General features: G+C 31.4%; 2 protein-coding genes across 3 annotated transcripts; both read right to left on the bottom strand.

Moving 5' to 3' along the window:
- Window positions 1-2,399: 2,399 nt before the first annotated feature.
- LOC143051254 (uncharacterized) lies at window positions 2,400-10,010 on the bottom strand. Of its 2 annotated transcripts, none has more exons than XM_076224216.1 (2): window positions 9,695-10,010; window positions 2,400-4,372 (listed from the first exon to the last, which is right to left on the bottom strand). In XM_076224216.1, exon 2 carries the CDS (start codon window positions 4,354-4,356, stop codon window positions 2,425-2,427), a length of 1,932 nt encoding a protein of 643 aa, XP_076080331.1. In that variant the 5' UTR covers window positions 4,357-4,372; window positions 9,695-10,010; the 3' UTR covers window positions 2,400-2,424. The 2 variants fall into 2 exon arrangements, with proteins under 2 accessions (XP_076080331.1, XP_076080337.1); XM_076224222.1 differs by lacking the exon at window positions 9,695-10,010 and having other exon boundaries at window positions 2,400-3,154; window positions 3,769-3,889.
- A 2,704-nt stretch (window positions 10,011-12,714) lies between these two features.
- On the bottom strand, window positions 12,715-18,931 carry LOC143051241 (uncharacterized). The gene is made up of 3 exons (XM_076224211.1): window positions 18,464-18,931; window positions 16,985-17,091; window positions 12,715-13,699 (listed from the first exon to the last, which is right to left on the bottom strand). Exons 1-3 carry the CDS (start codon window positions 18,780-18,782, stop codon window positions 12,848-12,850), a joined length of 1,278 nt encoding a protein of 425 aa, XP_076080326.1. The 5' UTR covers window positions 18,783-18,931; the 3' UTR covers window positions 12,715-12,847.
- Window positions 18,932-21,714: the final 2,783 nt, after the last annotated feature.

Raw genomic sequence — 21,714 nt, 5'->3', positions numbered from 1 at the left:
CAGCAAAGTATGATCCACAAATGAGTCAACATGACCAAAATTTATAGTCAAATTTTGACGATTTACCGTAAATTTTTGTAATCTTTTACAAAAATCTTCTCTGAAACTACTAAGACAAATTTAATTAAACTTGTCCACAATCATCATTGGGGTATCTAGTTTAAAAAATGTATCCGATGACCTGGCCAGAGAACCAAGATGGACGACATGGCTAAAATAGTACATAGGGTAAAATGCAGCTTTTTGCTAAAATCTCTGAAACCAAAGCATTTAGAGCAAATCTGAAGCGGATATAATTGTTCATTAGGTCAAGATCTATCTGCCTTGAAATTTTCAGACCAATCAGGCAATCTGTTGTTGGGTCGCTGCCCCAGAATTGGTAATTTTAAGAACATTTTTGCAGCTTTTGGTTATTATCTTGAATATTATTATAGATAGAGATAAACTGTGAACAGCAATAATGTACAACAACAAAGTTAGACCTACAATTAAGTCAACATGATCAAAATGGTCAATTGACCGCTGAAGGAGTTATTGCCCTTCATAGTCAATTTTTAACCATTTTCATAAATTAAACTTTTTTAATATTTGACACTTTTACTTTGTGTCAGAAACCTAATTATGTCAAAATTTTTATCACAATTCAGATTTTAACAGTGTCAAGCTTGAATATTGTGTCCAAACTTGCCTCGACTGTTCATGGTTCGAACTCAGCGGTCAAATCAGGCTGCGCTCAGCGAAGCATTTAATTTATCTATTGTATGATATTAAACAGATACAGAAAAATCCAAGTGCACGTGCTTGCCATCTATTAACATTTATGGTTATTTTTATTCCAAGAGTCGTTAGTTTAGTTCTTAATATTTCAGAAGTAAGAAGACCTTGATCATTCATACTTCGCATAAAGGTGCCCTATGTTATGAAGTTTCCGTCTTGCATATGTCCTTGACCTCATTGTCATGGTTTAGTGACTACTTGGGAAAAGATTTTTAGTTTTCTTAATTTCTCTCTTATTATGAGTAATAGGGTGTGGGCTTTTCTCTTTTCTTCCCCATTTCTATTCTCAATTTTATAAACTAGCATTGGGTATGTGCGTACCTTGCAAGGTTCTCATGTCCGTTGGACAGTTTTCATTTGACCTCAACCTCATTTCATAGATCAGTGAACAAGGTTAAGTTTACGTGGTCAAGTCACAGTCACTTGTCTCAGAAAAAAAATTCATATATACCTATATATATAACTTCTTTTCTGAGACAAGTGCCTGTGGGTCAAGTCCATATATATCTCGGATACTATAAGCAATATGTCTTTAATTGGTGTATGGAATGATTGTAAGGTATGCATGTCCAAATTGCAGGTTTCAACTGACCTTGACCTCATTTTTCATGGTTCATTTGTCAATCTTAAGTTTTCCTTCTTTAGTTTGTTTCTTAAAAACTATATGCATTAACCTATTTTTAAAGCATGTAATGATTGTAAGTGTACATGTCTGTCTGGCAGCGTTCATCTGACCTTACTCTTCATTTTCATGGTTCATTGATCAATGTCAAGTTTTCCTGGTTAAGATTATTTCTTTGATGTGCAATAGCTCCAGATGAGACTACTATAACAGTCTCAGAATAGCTTAACTATATTTAAAGTATATTTGGTGTATGAAATGATTGTAAGGTGAACATGTATTTCCAGTTAGGTTTATCTGACTATCAACATAATATCACTCTTGTTGTTTGTTCTTATGTTCAACTGTTACACCTTTGTCCCAGGTCAGGGGCGGGGGTTTGCACCTTCAAACTAGTTTAAAACTGCCACCTTCCCAATGTGTGCTTGTTCAAGTCAGGATCCAGAAATTGAGTGATTATCGGTTTTTATTGTTTCTCATATTTGTTTTATCGTTTATTGTTTTGCATAGTTTGTTCAAGTTTATGTTGTGCCGTCATGTCACAGGTCAGAGAAGGATTTTGCGCCAACAAACTAGTCTTATCCCGCCGCATTCTGTATGTGCCTGTCAGGAGTCTGTAATTCAGTGGTTGTCGGTTTTTTGCTGTGATGCATGTTTGTTTTTCGTTAATCATTTTATACTTAAATTATCTAATTTTCGTCCTCCAATTGACAATGTTATATCATTAGTCCTGATGTATACTTTTTGCATTCTGTATGTAGTCAGTATAATTTTCAGTATGTATATGTTCGTAGTCAGTATAATTTTCAGTATGTATATGTTCGTAGTCAGTATAATTTTCAGTATGTATATGTTCGTAGTCAGTATAATTTTCAGTATGTATATGTTCTTTACAAACAAAGGCATATAGACATGATAGATAGCAGTTTTTTGTGTACATATACTCAATTTGAAGTTGGTCTGATATATTATAGCCATTGTAGACGAAATAATTAACATAAACAGTATGAAATCTTTTAATTGTATCACATATTACAAAAACAATATTTCTTAATGGAATGATCATTTACGCAATTTGATTGGTTGCCATATAAATTTATTCTACTAATATCACTCGCAATTTTTGAAGAGTCATGGAGCTCGTCATATTTGATAGTGGCCTCAAATCGACCGTTTCCTGGACTTGTTTGGACAATAAGCTGATAATGCACAAACGAGTTAACTTTGTCTCCGAATGTAACTTTTCTATTTATAACGTCATTCTTACTTTTCCTAAATCGAAGAACTTCATCATACGGTAAAATCTTCGAGGCACTAAGAACATTTTCTAAGGTCAAGTGTGAACAATCTACATACGTTGATAAAATCTCATTTATTGATGTTATAATTCGCTCTCCGAAGTCGCGAATTTTGATGTCTTCAGGGGGTAGTGGTACATTCTTTGCACATGTACACCAATGCGGAAGTATTCCAATTTCAGAGCAGGTGCGGTCATCAGACACCTCTTGAAACAAGCTTGCTCCTCTTGAAGACGACTGTTCCCGCTGATCGGTTCCAAAGAATAAAACATTCTGAAGTGTTTCATAGATATCAAATGGCGTTATTAAACGCCTTTCGTTGATTTGAAGATTTTGACTAATTACAGGATATTTCTTTCGAAACCATTCTGGTAAAACTATAAACAGAAATGGAAGTCTTTCTTCTAATTTCCCAATATAAGTTTCTCTTAGTTTTCCGAATCGCATCCCGTGATCACTGTAAAATATTAACATTGTATTGTTGAGCATGTTTTGCTCATAAAGGGATTTAAGATAATTGAAATATGGTTCATCAGCCATAGCTGCACTTTCTGTAGAATCGTGAGTTAATCCAGTAATAAATGTGAAAGCAAAGTATGGATTCTTTTGCATAATGGAAGCAAATTGGAATGTATAATTCAAAATGACATCAGTCTCTAGTCTGTTTACAAGACAGTTATGCTCATTGTACCAGAGTGGTTTATCTTTAGTCATAGCTATGCTAAAATGTCGATTGAAATAGTCTGCTGGTGCTTTATGAAACCCTGCTTTAAGATAATCGAAAATGGCAATTTTTGGAGCATCTTCGGCATATAACGTTCGATATCCACGATTAGAAAACATTTTCCATATAAAGTTATAATTATCAAACGGAATATCACTAAGGGATTCGTTCCATGGGACATCTTCTAAAAACTTTCCAAGAGTCATAGGAACAATATTGACAAATGTGTTGTCTGCAACTTTATTGTAACCCATCATGTCAAAAGCTTGTAGTCTATTTGTTAAAAAGGCATTTGTCTTTCGCATATATCTTTTAAAATTCAATCTAGAAATGGAATCAACACCTACCATCATAACATTTAAAGTTTCAGAAACTTTCACCTTATGTTTTTCGAACGCTGTCGATTTTAATTTTTCGATGTTTTTCTTTCGGTAAATAAACTGGTGGTAATTGGTATATATTTTACCACTGGCTCTGTTATAACATCGAACTCTTATAAATTCATATGAAACTTCTATATATGAATCAAACTTTTCACTGTAGTCGCCGTAGTCGTAATAATTATGATGCTCCGCTTCATATGGTCTTATTATTGGTTGATATCGGCAATATTTGAAGGTCTCTTTATGACGTGATTGGTCAATTGCTGTCCAGTTTACTCGCAATATAATCCCATCTTCGTAAGTGTAAGGAAGAAATTTTGTACAAGAAATTTTCTTTCCAGGCTTCAGAAATTGAACGATTGAAACATCAAATGGTGAAAATAATGGAATTTTACAAGTTGGAGTGTCAACAAGAAAGACAGGTCGTGAGGTCAACTGGGTTGACTGGTAATGTGTTTGTGGATACGGCGACACATTGGCATAATAGAGATTGTACAGGAATAGAACACAACAGCATAGACAGATGATTTTCAAATACTGTTTTCTTCTCATCGTCTGCTTAAGCAATCTAAAACAAAACAACGAATGATATCTTTAATTTGAATTGACTGCATTCCGTTAGTACAATTAGGTTACATATTTTGTTTGTTTATACAATTACAATACAGTCTGGTTCAATGTTACTGCGTGAGAGGCTTTTGATTTAATCGTCAATATAGTTATTTAATACGATTAAATCAAAAGCTTTTCACGCAGTAACATTGAAACTTATCATTTATCAAAACCAATGTAACTGTAATTGATATGTGTATTGTATCTCTTCATTTTGTTACTCTATCTATTCAAATTCTGATGAACTATGTATTTGATTAGTTTTTCACAGTTAATATTACAAAGTGCAAGGATCAGTGAAGTCCTGCAATAATCTTTTTTTTTAAACATCCTCTTCCATGCTTCAGAACTATTTTGTTTCATATAGTATAAACTTCATTTAAATTTGTTTATCATATTTAAGATTTGAAACAAGATGTTTTATATAAGTCAAGATAGGCAACAATAAGATTAAAGACATATATAAAGGCAATATAGAGAGAGTCTATATATACAATAATCTTGAACTACAGACAAGTGACTTTTACAACATGTCAACACCAATTCTATGAAAGGTGTTAATGCATTTTACAGAAGAAAAAAACTTCAACGAAAGACAAAGGAACAACATCGGAAAGTAATAAAATAAAAAAGACCAACGTTAGTCGTCAAAACACCACATAGAAAAATAAACACACAAGTTCGAATCTCACTAAACCTTTCGGTGTCCTCGTCTGCCCTTGAAAAAAAAACAGTACATTGAAACATGCTTCTTTGACATGTCAAAATCGATGTCGCATATCATACAATACAATATTTTTATTTTCCAAATTAAAGGGCCCATTAAGGGCATAACATTAATTACAACATGACATAAACATTACAGAGTGATTAAAGAAACATAAAATAATAATTGAAATTCAAATGCATGAAGAAAGGATCAGTGGTCAAGGGGAGATAATTTTGATATATTTTAGAGTATCTAACTAATTTTCTGATTTTCTTAGTTGCAGGCCTTTATCCAGGTATGCACATGAAATAGATAAAAATCTGCTATCTTCATTAATCATGATCCATGAAAAAAGATCATTTATATTTAAACTATCTAAACTGGGGTATTTTTTTATATAATCAGTGATATCTCTTCTGAGGTTATTGTAAATAGGGCATTCCAGAAGAAAGTGCATTTCATTTTCAATACAATTTGTATTACAATATAAACATATCCTCTCATGTCGAGGTAATATTTCATATTTACCACATACATTGGTAATTCGTTCATGTCTGCCAGTTTCTATTCTTAAACAGTGATTGCTAAGTCTGTATTTTGTTAACAAATGTTTATGTGGGTGCTTTAAATCTAAATAATTTTCATAGTCAAATGACTTTTTGAATGAAAAATAAGTGTCCAATTTGCCTTGATTCTGTAAATAAAAATCTCGCATTTTCTCCCAATCATTTTGAAAATTTAATTTGAGCTGTTTTTTCAATAAGTTTTTAAATTTATTTTTTCCTAGATTTTTACATATATTTAGATCAATACCCAATTTTTCACTGTAGAAAATGATATTAGAGAGCCATGAATTATTGGAACTGGTTTGTCCTTTACTTTCTATCATTTTTAACTCAGCATAAGCATTTTTCAATAAATCAGATGGAGAATTCTCTAGTCTATGCCAATACATAAACATATGTCTTAGCAAATTTATATAAAGAGGATATCTACCCAATTCAGACAGGACTGCTACATTTGTGCACATCTTTGTAACACCAATAATATACTTACAAAATTTTAAATTTAGCTTCTCAAACTCCCAATCTTTAAATATGTCATAAAGGGACAAATTTTTCCTTTTAGAAGTAATGTTAATAACACCCCAATTTTCACAACCATAAGTTACAATTGGCTGTATACAGTGATCAAATAAATGCAAAAGAGTTTTAATAGGAGGATTAGATGATTTCAAATCTTTATAATGTTTAAAACTGGCCTTTTGACCTTTTTGGAATAATTGTTTCCTGGCTTCATTAAAGTTTCCAGTATTTTGGATGACTATGCCAAGATATTTGTATTGTTTAACACATTCAATAGAATTATTTCCTACATTGAAATTTTCATTAAGGAGTCTACCACTCCTATTGAATATTATAATCTTGGTTTTCTTCACATTTATTTCCATACACCAATCTTTGCAGAATGTGCACAAAGTATCAAGTCTCTTCTGAAGCCCTTCTTTTGAGTCAGATATTAATACAAGATCATCAGCATAAAGTAGACATGGTATCTTTTCATCATTTAAATTGACATCATCATAATTGTTAGATAATATATCTGGCAAATCATTAATAAACAGTTTAAACAATGTGGGACTCAAAATGTCACCTTGTCGTACACCAACATTATATCTAAAAAAATCAGTTATTTTGTCTTGTACTTTAACACACACTTTGTCGTTACTATACATAGATTTCAAAATGTTATAAAAAATACCATTATTTGTATGCTGTAATAATTTGTATAATATACCAATATGAATAACCTTGTCAAAGGCCTTGCGAAAATCTACAAAACATACATACAATTTACCTTTGCCTCTTTTAACATATTTTTCTATGAGACATTTTAGTACAAAAATGTGATCCGAAGTGCGAGCTTTCTTAGAAAAACCAATTTGAGTTTTGTTTATGATATTATTATCAGATAAAAATTTATCAAGTCTGTTATACAGAATGGTATTGAAAAGTTTGCCAAGACTATTATTGATGGCAATACCTCTGTAATTTTCAGGGTTCTGCGGGTTAGCAGATTTGAATATAGGAGTAATGTAGCTCTCAGACCAATTACTGGGATAAATGCCAGATAGAAGAATGGCATTAAAAAGTTTTAGTAAGCAATCTTGCATATAACTCTGTGAAACTTTTAACATTTCATTTGTAATAGTGTCTAGACCTGGACTTTTCCCAGATTTTAATTGCCTCAGGGCTTTTTGGAGTTCACCAGGGGTAATTTTAAAGTCAATCTCACTGAATCCAAAGTTTTTCTTTTCTAATAGTTCAAGTTTACTCTTTATCTCTTTTATCTTGGATTTTATGTGTTCATTTTCAGGAATTGATGACAAGTCAGAGAAATATTTATACCAAATGTCACCATCTATGTTGTTTTTAGTTTCTGAATTATTTTCAAGACGGAGTTGATTGACAAGGTTCCAATAATCCTTTGGATTTTCTGATTCTAGATTGCTTAAACGGTCCAAAATATTTTCTCTAAATTCTCTTTTCTTTTTCCTCCTTAGTTTGGCAAATTGTTTATTAAGTTTAAAAAAAGAGCCACGCACTATCGGATCTTTCGGAAATTTTGACATTAATATAGCTTTATCATTAACATGTTTTTTCAAACTTTTTAAATCTTGGTCAAACCATTTTTTATGATTACATGTTTTTACCCTTTTCTTCTTCTTTTTTAGTGATACTTTGCACACTTTTTCGTATATTGAATGAATACTATATGTGGCATCATTCACATTCTTTTTGTCTAAGATAATTTTGTTATTTAAAAAATATTTTAGCTCATTTTGAATGACAGGATGTGTAAATGATTCCTGGAAATTTTGAATACTTTCTGTGTCCCATTTATACCTCAAAGGAAAGTCTTTCATATGACTTTTATTTTTCTCCAATTGGAAAGATGCTAAAATCTTAAAAGTGATTTTGCAATGGCAATCAGAAAAATTTGCCTTAAAATCTGATACATTAAAATATAAAATTTGCTGGAGTAGGCTTTGAGAAACTAAAGCATAATCAACTACACTGCATCCATTAGGTTTGAAACATGTAAATTTACCCGTGCTATCACCACACATACGCCCATTCAAGATACGTAACTGATTATGTATCATATGTAGCCTATCTAAACAAAGTACCAATTTACGCATTTTTTTTGCAATATTTAAAGATAAACTTAATCGAAATTAACTGTAATGAGAATCTCGGTGTTATCAGTAATTAAGTCGGGAACATCCTTTTCGTATAACCCAAAACAAAAGTACAATCCACTTAAGACTATTAGTAAACCATACCCAATTACCACTGATGATATGCACAACAGCGATATATCTGATTAATTATGATAAATAAAAACAAATAAACAACAGCGTTCCAATCAATGTGATCATGCCCCCGTCTGACATGGACGTAACAGTGTGATAGTTGTTACTTAACCATTTTGACGAATAGCCATCTCTTCTGAACTTGCTGAACAAGAAAAAGTAGAAAATTTCCTTATAAAAAACGTGCTTTTTTTTCGAGAAAAGAATATAAACTGTATCCATACATTTATGCATAATAATAAAATTAACACCATTTGAAAGATAAATCTTTCTTTTTTCTTTTGGTTCCTCATTTATAAATTTTAAAGCTAGATGAAAGAAATTATACCAGTTTAAAGTTGTCTAACTGGGAGTGAAAAAATCTTCTATAAAAAGGTAAAACATCGGGTAGTATAATTCAAGTAGTATCAATTATTGGTAAGTGTACTATATGTACGTGGTATGCAGGTAAAATTGTAATGTCTGATTTATCATTTTAGACAAGCATGATGATATGAACTTCCTATCTATTTTGATTTTAAAGTGAAGATAGTGCATGATTTATAAGTTTTACTAAAACTTTCACTTCAATATATTATGCACGCTCTGATTTCTATGACACATATGCAGTTTAGTTTAACACATGGCGGTTTGTAATCTGTATCTAAATTTTATAAATTATATTAAAATAAATGGTATAATATAAGAGAAAAAAAGAAAAATGTAACAATTTTAAAAATACAAGAAATACGTGTTCATCATTTTACCAAATCAAAAACAACGGCGATAAGCAAGAACTACCATGAACAATCTGTAGACGACTTTAATCAAGCATACCAGAAGTCATTGTAACACATTCAACATGTTTAACATTTTCTGAAGTATGCATTTCGTCACGTCACATCTTATGACTAATGTCTGTACACGTGGAATAGAAAAAAAGTATAAAGAAATAACAAAATAGAAATAAGATTTAAAATATTTAAAAAACGTTTCTTATGTGAAGATGAATGTTAAAAAAAATAATTGTGTGGTCACTCAATTTTACATTCTTGAAATAAACTGTTAAAGAGACGGGTACGTAATGGTATACAAATTTGTAGAGAACAATATAAGAAATTAGACTTGCTTAAGAGTCCCAAAGCAAACCACTATATGAAATGTGTGAAGCAAACAGTAAAATATGTTACTAAACATTAGAAATTAACACTTACCCCGTTGTAAACAAGAATCAACACAGTCGCCATTGATATGATAACACAGTTGCAGTAACTAGATACAAGCGTCTTATCTCAGCTGGTAAACTCGTATCACCCGGTATCATCTCGTTACTATGGAAACTATTTTCTTTAATGTCGGTTTTTCAGGGTTTTTTATTCAGATTTTCTATTGATCATAAAAACAATCTAATGTAAAGTAAATAAATAAACAAAAGTTAATGCATATTTTGATTACATGCTCCATTCAATCTAATTATTACTATGTGTTGCTTTCACTGTAAATATGCCTGTTGAAGACACAGTGCGTTTTAATTATTAAGTGTCCAATTAATTCATGAAGCCTGTAAATATTATTTATCTTATCCAATCACAGAATATATCAAACGGAGTAAGAATATGACCGATGTCCGCACTCTCACCGAAGAGGTTTTTGACCCCTTTGAGTTTAAAAATGTAGTTTTTATGCGTTATAATTTTTATTTTGAGACGTAATTATTAATTCATCAGAATTCGTGTATTTCATATTTTCACTAGTACGGAAAACTAACTTCTTGTCATTTCTTTTAGGATATAAATGATTTGTTTGTATATCATTGACGGAAATCCTTGAAACGGATGAAATTTTGTGAAAAAAAATATGAGGGGAAAATTTATGTTCAGCAAGTGCCATTTCTTCATTTGCTTCTGTAATGATAAAATTAAGAATGGAAATGGAGAATGTGCCAAAGAGACAACAACCCGACCAAAGTGCAGAAAACAGCCGAAGGTCACCAATGGGTCTTCAAAACAGTACGAAGCTCAAATATTTTAATTTTATCGATATTTAAAGTAGCCGAAACGAATCAAGTATGTCACGAATCTACTGTAAAAGTAGCTAAATCAAGATAAAAGAAACTAAATTTTGGGTATCTTCTTTAATATCAAGGTTTGAATAATATCTTATAGTTTAGATTATTTACTTAAATAAAATATCTGTTAATCTTCTTTTTTTAAATCGAGGACACATTAAGTTAAGTATTTACTCATTATTCTTGAAATGATGCAAAATTTCAATTTACTCATTATTTTTGAAATGATGCAAAATTTCAATTTACTCATTATTCTTGAAATGATGCAAAATTTCAATACACTTTTTGAGAATTATTTTACTATTAAAGTTTTAAAGTTAACTGAAACGTCCACCCAAGACGCGCTGTACTTGTAGATGTTAGTATGTTGTACGTATACGGACACAACTTGCGGAAATTGAAGTGTTACACGTATGGATTTTTGTTTGTGTGCATTATAGATGGGAAAGCAAGGGGGTTATATTTCATACAAGGATTTCTGGATAAGGATTAAGGAAACCGTTTATGCACCATCTGATAAAAAATAGAACATACATATATATAGATTGAGATTTTAGCATTTCAAAGAATACTCCAAAGTTTGCTGACTTTGTTGATTTCATCAATAATTCTCAATAAAGTTGAAATAAAGGATTACCCAAATGCAGCTAGGTTTGCTTCATATCTAAACTTACAAATAAAGAGATAGACAGGGAGAGTCGGTTAAATACAAACTCTTTATGACAACCTAGAACAGACATTAATACCAAAATGTGAACTCTCCAGTTTAACAACATTCCAGAAGCCCTATATATTTGTAAAATAAATATCTCTCAGTTCGTGTTCTGAATTGTATAACCCGAATAATTTAGTCGTTATATATTTCGCTGTTCTACGATGGATTCAATAACTTTTAGACTTATGGAGGTTTGTATTGATCTTTTTTTTTTGCGTAATGTTTTGCGTTTATTTTTTCGTCTTTTTTCTGTAGACCATGATGTCGCCTGATTTTCTGTGACATGATTTCTTGGACTCTTTTGGTGATTTTTAAATTAACTAAAACTTCTAAGGCTTACTTTATGTTTGTATAGATGAAAATTTCATCCCTAAAATAAATATCTTTACACGTGCTTTACATGCAGGTTTTATATGTTTAAGGATGATATTAAGAGAGATAAGAAGAGTACAAGACGATAGCTGTTTCATTACACCAAGATATCTTTCAGACGTAGATTGGAAGACAGAGAATTTTACCAAAATATTTTTTCCAATCAATTCTCCCAAAGTTGTCTACACTTCAACAGAAATCATATTTTTCATAATCTTTTAAGTGATCGAAATAATATTTAGTTTTATAGGTAATTTGTGTTACTAATTTGAATTAATTCGCATTGACTAACAATTTAAAAAAAAAACGTTGTACGCGATGAGCGTCAACAACAGTACATCTAGTTTCTTCAAACTAAACAACCACAGCCTCAATCTCATAAAATCCGATGTTCTGATACGCTACCCTCCTTAGTGTATCAGAACATCGGATTTTAATGAGATTGCCACAGCCTCCAGCAGGTACAACACAATCCATACCTCGGTGTTGTATACAAAAAAGTTGCTAACACCGCGAAGAAAGCTTACTCCCCTCTAGCCTTCTTGCGATGAAGCCTCCGTCACTGTCCAAAGGATTACAGGAAACAACCATATATAGGGCTTATCCGGTTACTGTTAGAAGACCTCTATTTCTAGGATATTATTGCATTAGAAAGCCAGGCCGTGCGTTTCATATTGGGGAATTATACGAGCAAATAGGAAGGTAATATAGAGTGAACGAACTAAAACTTCAAACTCTTGAAAACATGTACAGACGTTGTCACAGTAGACTCACTTTCTTTACTTTATAAAACAACAAACATTGTAGACAAATTTGTGCAAAACAACAGCCGGTGTTTCGAAATTCCACCCAGTAAATCTGACCAATATAAACTTTTTAAGAACAATTTCCGATTTGAATAGACAACCAGGCAATCTCGTAATAGTGAGCTTTAAAATTTCTGACGCTCTCACATGCCTCGTTGACCAAGTTTCCAGCGCCTCTCACCCGTAGCCATTGATGTCAAATACTGGCCCTGTAACATACCTATATTGAGATTCAGATTTAGAAAAGTGGGCTAATAACATTATTCCAATGAATCCAATTGAAAAACAACAACAATTAGTTTTTAATACTTATAAAATCAACAATAAAACAAATATAGATGTATATTTTTGCGACAGCAAACTGTCAAAGACAACTAAAACGAAAACAAAACAGAGAACACTTGTTTTAACGCCATGTCGGGACAACGCTAGTTTTCATTCTAGCTCGTTGTTTATCTGCTTCTAGTTTGTGAAGTTTAGCCTTCAAGTCTACAATCTCTTTTTCAAAACTGCTTACTTTGTTCTCTAGTTTTTTGTTTTCCTGTTCAAATTCTTCAGCTTTAGACTTTGCATCCATTATATCACGTGACAATTCATCGTTTTTCTGTTTCTTATCTTTTAACATTTTCTCGGTTTCTGACATTTTTTTCTCGAGAATTTTAAATTCAGATTTTGACGATTCTTTCTCGGACTTTACCTGCAGCATATCATTTTCCAACGATACTACTTTTGAAGTTTGTTGCCTAATTTTTTCTTGAAGGTCATTATTCTGCTTTCGTAGTTTTGTCGATTCGGTTTTCAGTTTTATTTTCTCTTCTCTCTCTAGATCTAAATCTTTCGTCAGACTTTGCATTTGTGTTTTTATCCCTGTAATCTTACTGAGCAAATTTTCAGTTTCTTGCTGTTTAAGTTCCCTCTTCACGTTAGCATCCTTCAGTTTTATTTCAAGCTGGTTAATTTGATGATTTAGATCAACTTTTAGATCTACGATTTCAGATCGTAAATGTTTTATAACCATTTCCTGCTTTAGATTCGTATCTTGCAGCTCCAGATATTTTTCATGCTCTTCTATATTTTGAATCCTTTGAACAAAAGATTCCTTTTCTGCCACAAAAGTCTTGCTTTGTGATACCAGTGATCCTGCTATGTTTTGGGTTACTGTATGAAGGTGTCCAACATGAGAGGAAATGGTGGTCAGTTGGTTCCTAAGTTCGGAGTTCTCTCGCTTTATTTCACTTGGTGTACGGTCTTGTTTAGACTAAAATAAAACAGAAATGTTGATATAAAATATTATGTCAAGGAACTAGGATAAATGGGGTAACACATAAATATTGAGCGCTAAGATTGACGCATAGTTCATGACCTGGTTGGTTTATTGGTTTCAGCTATGCTCTTACGTTATGCTTTACCAAAGATACAATCTTATCTTGGCATGAGACGCAGAATGCTATGTTAACCATATAAAACATTTTAATAACCCCTTTAAGTAAGAACATGGTCATATTGCACTTTTATATTAGTAATAAATGAAAAAGTACAGAATACTAGTACATTAAATCTGTATATGTCTATAAATACAACAATTCATGACCAAGCCAACACTTGGATTGTGGTACAATAAACAACAAACAAATAAAGATTCTGTTGTATTGATTTTACCAGCAGCGTAAGTTCTATGTCCTTGAATCTTTACTAAAATCTATTGTTACACAGCTTCATGTATTATATTATAAATTATTAGATGTGGCTTAAACTGCATTTTAGCTGTTTGATATATATTTATACTAGAGGAGCATTCCTAATTAAAATCGAAATTCGAAAGTGTTTTATTCTCTGAAAAAAATGTTACATATGCTTTATACACAATCAGCACCTTGCATATGGTAATATCTTATCAAAATTGTTGAATAACATTTAGATATCATTGAGATTAACGGAAACGTTTAAAAGGTACCGAAAGTTACATCAATTTATAAGTTGTCTAAATGCCGAGTTCAAAACTGAATAACAGTCGAAACCAAAGGTAATATAAACTAGAAACTATAAAAAGAAAAGTTAACTCCAAACTTCTCTACAGAAACTAGTCACGAATTGGTAAACCATATATCTATATGATTGATTCAATTTGAGATGCCGTCTAATAATAACAGACTGACTGACCTTCTAATGAGCAGTAACGCTGCATTTTTTTTTTCAAGGGCCGGTGTATAGACTTGAAGTACAATATCTTCACTGCTATTGGAGACATTTTAAATTTGTTAAGGTTATTATATTGGAAAATGGTGAACATTAAATGTTTCGTTGAGTTTTGTGATTAGCAGGACTGTTAGTCCAAATAAATGAATGTGGTGCGATGAAGAGTGTACGCCGATGAGACAGCACAGTGGTATTCCATTTTTTTTTAAAATTATGTAATATATAAGAATCACATTATCTCTAAATAAATGATAATTCAAAGACACAAATACGTAAAACAAAACATGAATTCAGAAATGTCAGAAATAGATTTACTTTACAAAAGAAACACAGTAAAATTATTCAAATACTACGGAAGCGTATTAGGGACATAGAAAAATAAAATTGGCAGTGAACTTTTTTTTCAAAGTCGAAATTTTGACATTTCAAATCTTAAAATTTCGACTTTAACTCGAAATTTTAACTTTTCTAATCTTGAAATTTGACTTTCTGTGACAATATGATGGGCTTAAAAAATATATATAGATATATATTATATATATTTATATTTATGATTATATATTCTCAAAATGTTTATTAAATTGAATAAAATAAATACAGGGGAATATCTATTAAGAAAAACATGACCTTGTAAAAGGTTGTTCAATTTACCGCTGGGTTGCATATATATAACATGTTTACATGCAGACCAGGTGATGACATGTAGCAATTAGTTAAAACACGGGAAATATGTGTATTCTTTGACCATTAATCTCCATGTTGGTCAAAACATGTCAATTAAAGTCAACTTAATAGATATTCATCCCTGTATCTTTTGATTTAAGACCGTCCGTTATGGACACTGGTCCAGACCGGCTTTAATAAACAACTATTCCAAATAACCATGTGTTGTGTTACATTTCAAAATCTTGAAATTTCGACTTTTTGAAAAGTCGAACTTTTGACTTTTTTAGAATTTGAAATTTTGACTTTATGAAAAGTCGAAATTTCGACTTTAAACTGAAAAAAAATGACACATTCACAGTCATTTATATCAGCAAGCGGAGAGCCATATACATCATAAACTTAATAAGCATATTTTAATAAACTAAACCATTTTAAAGAGGTTATTATAGATAGAAAATCTTGTTTTTGCCGAAGAATAATTAAAATATTTCAAGTCTGGACTTCAGATATGTGTATCAAGACAACCCCGTTATTCCGACACACCTATATTACGACATTCTTTTATTCAACAGTCTAATATATAAAGACAAGGGTTAATAGTTGTGTCATAAGAATGTCAACTTGTAGAGTTTAATCAATGTTTCAGAAAAAAGAACCATTATTTCAAAATTCCAAAACTAGAAAACCGAGCAGCTCATTTGTCGTCCTGAATATGCACATGCATTTTTGGCTACTTGATTTACCAGATGTTTAAACAAGGCAAAGTCAGTGACTTGCTATTGGGAAACCAAACAGGCCTTTGAAACTGCGATGATAAATGTTCTCAGATCTGACGATCCTATGACAGTGTCGTGGGAACTAAAACATGGAATATGGGAAAACATTTTTTTTTCTGTCAACATGCATGTTCTTTCCGAATTCAATACTAAATGCTAATCCATATCTTAATTTAAGAACAAAACCAATTTCTGAATATAAATTGCCAAAATGTGTGGACGACGCTTTAATAATTTGCGTCCATGTCTACTCCTAAAATTGTAATAACTGTGTTTGAATACTAACATCAAAGTTTTAAAAGTACTTAGAAAAAGTCAAAATTTCGAGATTTCAACAGTCGAAATTTTGAGATCAAAGTCGAATTTTTAGTTTACAAAAAGTCGAAATTTTTAGTTATAAATAAGTTGAAATTTCGAGTTTAAAATAAGTCGAAATTTCGAGTTTTAAAAAAGTCGAAATTTTGAATTTAAAGTAGAAATTTTAAGATATAAGAAAGTCAAAATTTCAAGTTTAAGTCAAAATTTCGAGAGTTGAAAAGTCACAAAATTTCAAGTTAAAGTCAAAATTTCGGGGATTTGAAATGTTAAAATTTCGACTTTGAAAAAAAAGTTCAATGCCAATTTTATTTTTACTATGTCCCGCTTCCGTAAAATACAGTGCTAAAAGATCAATTTGAAGTGTTTGAACTGATTGTGTCGAGGAAGTTTGAAAATGATAGGATATCTAAAAATGCTTATGGTGACAAAAATCTAATTATAAATCACACCTCATATTAAAATCTATAATCCCTCCATACCTTGGTTGAATCACAATCAAACATATTTAAATCTCGTTTGACGTAAATGGAAGACAAATGTATGAATAGATAGAAACTGGTTAACCACGACAGTAACATTAGACTTACTATAGGTTCTGGAGGACTTTTACTTTTACTGTTCTTTGGTATATTTTCCTTTTTAATTCTCTCATTTTTAGGACCCAAGGCTGTTGGTGTCTTGATGACTTTTAAATCTACAAATAGATGCAAATACGTTTTAAGTACAAAAAGACCGAAACATATTCCTAAAATAATTAACATATAAAGAAATTCATACTTATATACTTTGTATAAAAAGAAGAGTTTTCATAAGGTTCAAAGCAATGGAAATACAAAATAACAAAATCAATATGTTTCATCACATGCCACAGGAACTTGTTTCAGATTTTGTTTCTATATACCTTAATATCATATTAAGGTATGTAGTATTTTTTTTTTCTGAGACAAGTGCCTGTGTCACATACACATAAAAAAGTATTCTTATTAATTGTGTTAGCTCAAAATGTATTAAAGCAATAACGAAAGCAAAAACAAGTAGAGGAGTACCCCCTCCCCCCTAGAAAATAACAATAAAAAAAGATACATATGGAGATGTTACACTGAAAATATTCAAGTGTCTATCACAGTGGTGCACAGTGTCACTTTAAATTAATTTATATCATTCTGTTGATTTTAGATAATTTGAAGAAATGACAAATTTTATTATTAATGCGCATGCTGTCTGTGTATAAATAGGTTATATGTTAACTTTAAAAATCTTAGCTCTACATGCCATTAGTTTCAAAATTTCATAAAATGTTATAAAATAAATGTTTTACAAAGTGATGTCTAATTAACGCAAGACTGTATCTACAATTTGGCTGTGCAAAACAACGTATGATCACTTATTATTCAAAAGTTGCTAGAACTGGATGCTCTCTTGAACATGTATACATAAGCTTCCGTCCAAGTTTCGTAAAATTCCTTGAAAATTTGAAATCTTTATTGATGTCTATAAAAAAAACTTAACCACAGCCAGTACATTAATGTTGACGACGCCGGCGATAGGATAGATAACGTATCGCATTCGTAAAAGAAAAGGTAATCAAAGATTTTTAAGATTCAGCTTCAGGTCAGTTCGAAGCGAATTATGTTTCTGTGGGTTTCTTTTGTATATATTTAGTTTACAATATTCCTTTGGCTTTCCGTTTGCTTTTATTCGGGACCCACATTGTGTATACATGTCGACGAAACGTGTGTCTGCAGTATTAACTTATAATCCTCATATCTTCTATATTGTTTTTCGTACTTCATGTATACCCATTCATTTAATATTGCTGTGCGTTATGCTAAATAACGATTGTCTTGCATTGACTCGGCCGGTGGCATTACAAAAACTTAACTAGTGTTATTATGACTTATTCAATACAAGATCACACAGGAAAGTTTACCTGTTGAGCACGTACCTGCTTATTCGACATAAAAAATAAAGACTTGATATAAATTTTAGGAAAAGTTGGAAGATGCGAATATGTTAAAATTAAGATATAATAAACATTATTAATTCAGTAAATTTATTCGTAATACCTTGTTGTTTTATTTCCAACATATCAGCCAAATGACTGTGGCCTCCCTTTCTCAATGCTTCAACAAACATTCTATATCTCTCCTTTGTGAACTTGGAAACTTCGAAGAAAAAATTCGCATTCCTATCCTGTTCTGAAATTTGTTTCTCTTTTAGATTCATCCAGAAATCCAGAGATATAACTTTGTCTTCTATCAAAACATGTACGATTTCTTTCAGCATCACTGTCTTCATCATCCATTGCCAATTTTCTGTAAGTTTGTCCTCTATTTTTCGATTCCACTCCATTTGAATTACAATTTCAAAATCACTTTGGCACATTCGGAAGTCATTCAAAGAACATATACATACTTGTGCAACTAATAAAATTGAATCACATGTAATAACCTAAAAATTTCCAAATGATAATAAATAATCGATATCTTTAAATTGACAAAACCTCAATAATTTTCTACTTCGGGCTTATAATGAATTTCAAACTACCGACTTTGTATACCCGGTCATATGCCAATTGAATGAAAATTAAACGAAGCGATAATTTTCCACAAAGAAAAAACAAATATATGGGGTGCATGTATTGACTTACACTTCGCTACACAATGTCACTTAACCCTGATATCGAACAATCATATCTTACTTATCTATTAAAAAGAATTGAATACGACTCTATCCATTTAACTGTACTTAAAATCTTAAAAGTGTGAATCATCCGTTCAACTATACATACAATTGCATAAGTATAGTCATTTTAAGGAACTAACTAGTTAACTTCTTTACACGATCCATGTGCATGAAGTGGAATGTCTGGCATTTTATACAAAGAACTTTCTGCTGGATGCATTATCTATTTATTATTTCATGCACAGATATATAGCTGTCAAATAATTCGAAAAAATTGCACAACAATACAATCATTTCATTTTTATTAACGTTTACTTACCCTTCACAGCTGCTCTATAGTAAACGGGTAAGAAGTCTTACACCTTTACTTGTTTACTAGGTAGAAAACATTAAATTTGAAAATGAGATGATGAGGTATGGTTACCATCGAGTCAAGTATTCACATAGAGACCGAACTATAGGAAATCATACGGCCTCAGTCAACAATGGTCAATCGATTCCGTTTATAGTCAGCTATCAAAAACCAATGATAACAAAATAAACCACATTGAGCAGCAGAAAAAAAATGTCTCGTTAATGTGTACAACGAAAAATAGTTATAACAGATGACAACGACCACCAACAGGACTTCAAGGTCATCTTTGATCAGACATATACAGAAATAACGGTGGTTAACGATGTTCATGAGGAATACAAAAAAACAAAAACATATTGTTGAAATAAGTTTGAAAGGCCTAAATTCGCAAAACGGATATTAAGCACCCGAAAAAAACTAACCAAAAAGACAGAAGACAAGATTGTACCGATCTTCGAGTACTTGCATTTTTACTGAAATCTAGTTCGAAGCCAATTTATAACAAATAAATCACGTGTTCCTAAGCTTCAACACCCAATAAGTATAACTAAGTTGAATTTTTCTTAACTTAAAGACGCAACAAGCAGTCTGAGAAAAATATGACAATGTGATTTTTTATTAAATTTTTTTTACAGCGGATGACCTGGAGGGCATTCTGGTGTATTGCTATCGCCTAGATTTCCATTACGTAATATTGGTTTTGTGTTTTAAACCGATTTATAAACACGATAACTACGCGGATATTAACGAATGCAAAATAGCATTCCTTATCGTTTGTTATTAATAACGTAGTGTCTATTTAAAAATCTCTATTCGTCCGGCCATCCGTCTACGGATGCGCAAATTGACGGCGTCGCCGCTGACGCCGCCACCGACGCCAGAAACAGCATTCATATGTCTTGCTTTTTGACTCAGTCAAGGCGAGACAAAAAGTTATCGAAAACACAATCCTACTTTTGGGGACAGGTATAAACACACTCTTAAATTTCCTATGAATTGAAAATCGCCGCCGAACAATTTAAATGAAGAATCGTGCATAACCATTTGAGGACCTTACTTTGACCAAACTTCACACAAACAATAAATTCAGGATCTTTCGAATTTTATTACTTTTATTCATGTTAATAAATTATATCTAAAGCATTTACACTGCACTGAAATGCAGTCACGCTTAGCGTTTGATAATTCACGTCTTGTAACGTCTCATTTCATTGGCCGAAAGATTCAAATACAACAATAATCGTAGTGTGCACGTGAATTGACACAGGTGACTGACAATGATTACGATACTATGTTGCTGCGAACGTAAAAACAAGAAGTTGTATAGTTTACAAATCTTTGGTCAAAATAATTAAATAAATGTTTTGAGAATTTCAAAAAGTGGTATCGAAACATTATACTGCAGCAACACAATTATCGTGTATCGCATTATGCACAATATAAGGATAAAATAAAAGTACATGTGCCGCTTTTATACGGATGAATAATGAACTTCTTTTAATTTATTTCATACTGACGCTATGTTATTATCCTGAAAAAGTCGTAGTTAATTATAATAAGAATCTCATAACACTGATCCATATTAATAATTACAATGATTTATGATGGGTTGCACATTTTTCTTTTGTTGTTTTCTTGCAATACAACGGACACACAGAACGTCACAGTAGCTAAGCATTTGGTCATTCAGAAATAACATATCATAAACGGAGCAAATTGTCCCCGAAAGATAGAAACAAAACAACAATAATCGTATCTTTTGTGCACGTGAATGAAAACGTAGTATGCAATGTACTATCATGTTCACCAAGAAATTCAAATGAATTCAGTGAAGGAATGTTCGTGTAAAAAGGATTGAAATGTTACACTGGCGAAAATTTTTCTTTTGCATGTGTGGAAATAAAAAATAAATAAATACTTGTGAGAAATATCGTAGTGTATAAAGAACAATATAAATGTACTGGTTTCGATTTGGATGAAAGTTTATATTTTAATTTCATACCGGAAGAATAGAGCTTTGCATAAATTTGTTGAACTAACCGCCGAAGTGACGTGTAGCATGAATGCGCATTTGAAATGAAATACAAAATCATACATGTATGATAAACTGATAAACGAAATATTAAGAAATAAAGGATGACTAAATGCATGTACAAGAAGGGACTCATCTTTTTATCAATATATTTATTTATGAATAAACACGCTTTTCAAAACTGATTGTTTTCTATGTAACTATTTACAAAATATAATTTACGTTCGTTTTTCAACCGAGAATAG

Source organism: Mytilus galloprovincialis, chromosome 1 (genome assembly GCF_965363235.1).
Source record: "Mytilus galloprovincialis chromosome 1, xbMytGall1.hap1.1, whole genome shotgun sequence".
Lineage (NCBI taxonomy): Eukaryota > Metazoa > Mollusca > Bivalvia > Mytilida > Mytilidae > Mytilus > Mytilus galloprovincialis.
This window is presented reverse-complemented; position numbering and strand designations above follow the sequence as displayed.

Excerpts from the sequence above, each read along its gene's own strand:
- LOC143051254 (XM_076224216.1), bottom strand. The coding sequence starts at position 4,356 with ATGAGAAGAAAACAGTATTTGAAAATCATCTGTCTATGCTGTTGTGTT.
- LOC143051241 (XM_076224211.1), bottom strand. The coding sequence starts at position 18,782 with ATGTGCCAAAGTGATTTTGAAATTGTAATTCAAATGGAGTGGAATCGA. Across the intron at positions 17,092-18,463 it reads GTTGGAAATAAAACAACAAG|ATTTAAAAGTCATCAAGACA; the intron begins GTATTACGAATA and ends ATCTATTTGTAG. Across the intron at positions 13,700-16,984 it reads AAAGTCCTCCAGAACCTATA|TCTAAACAAGACCGTACACC; the intron begins GTAAGTCTAATG and ends GTTTTATTTTAG.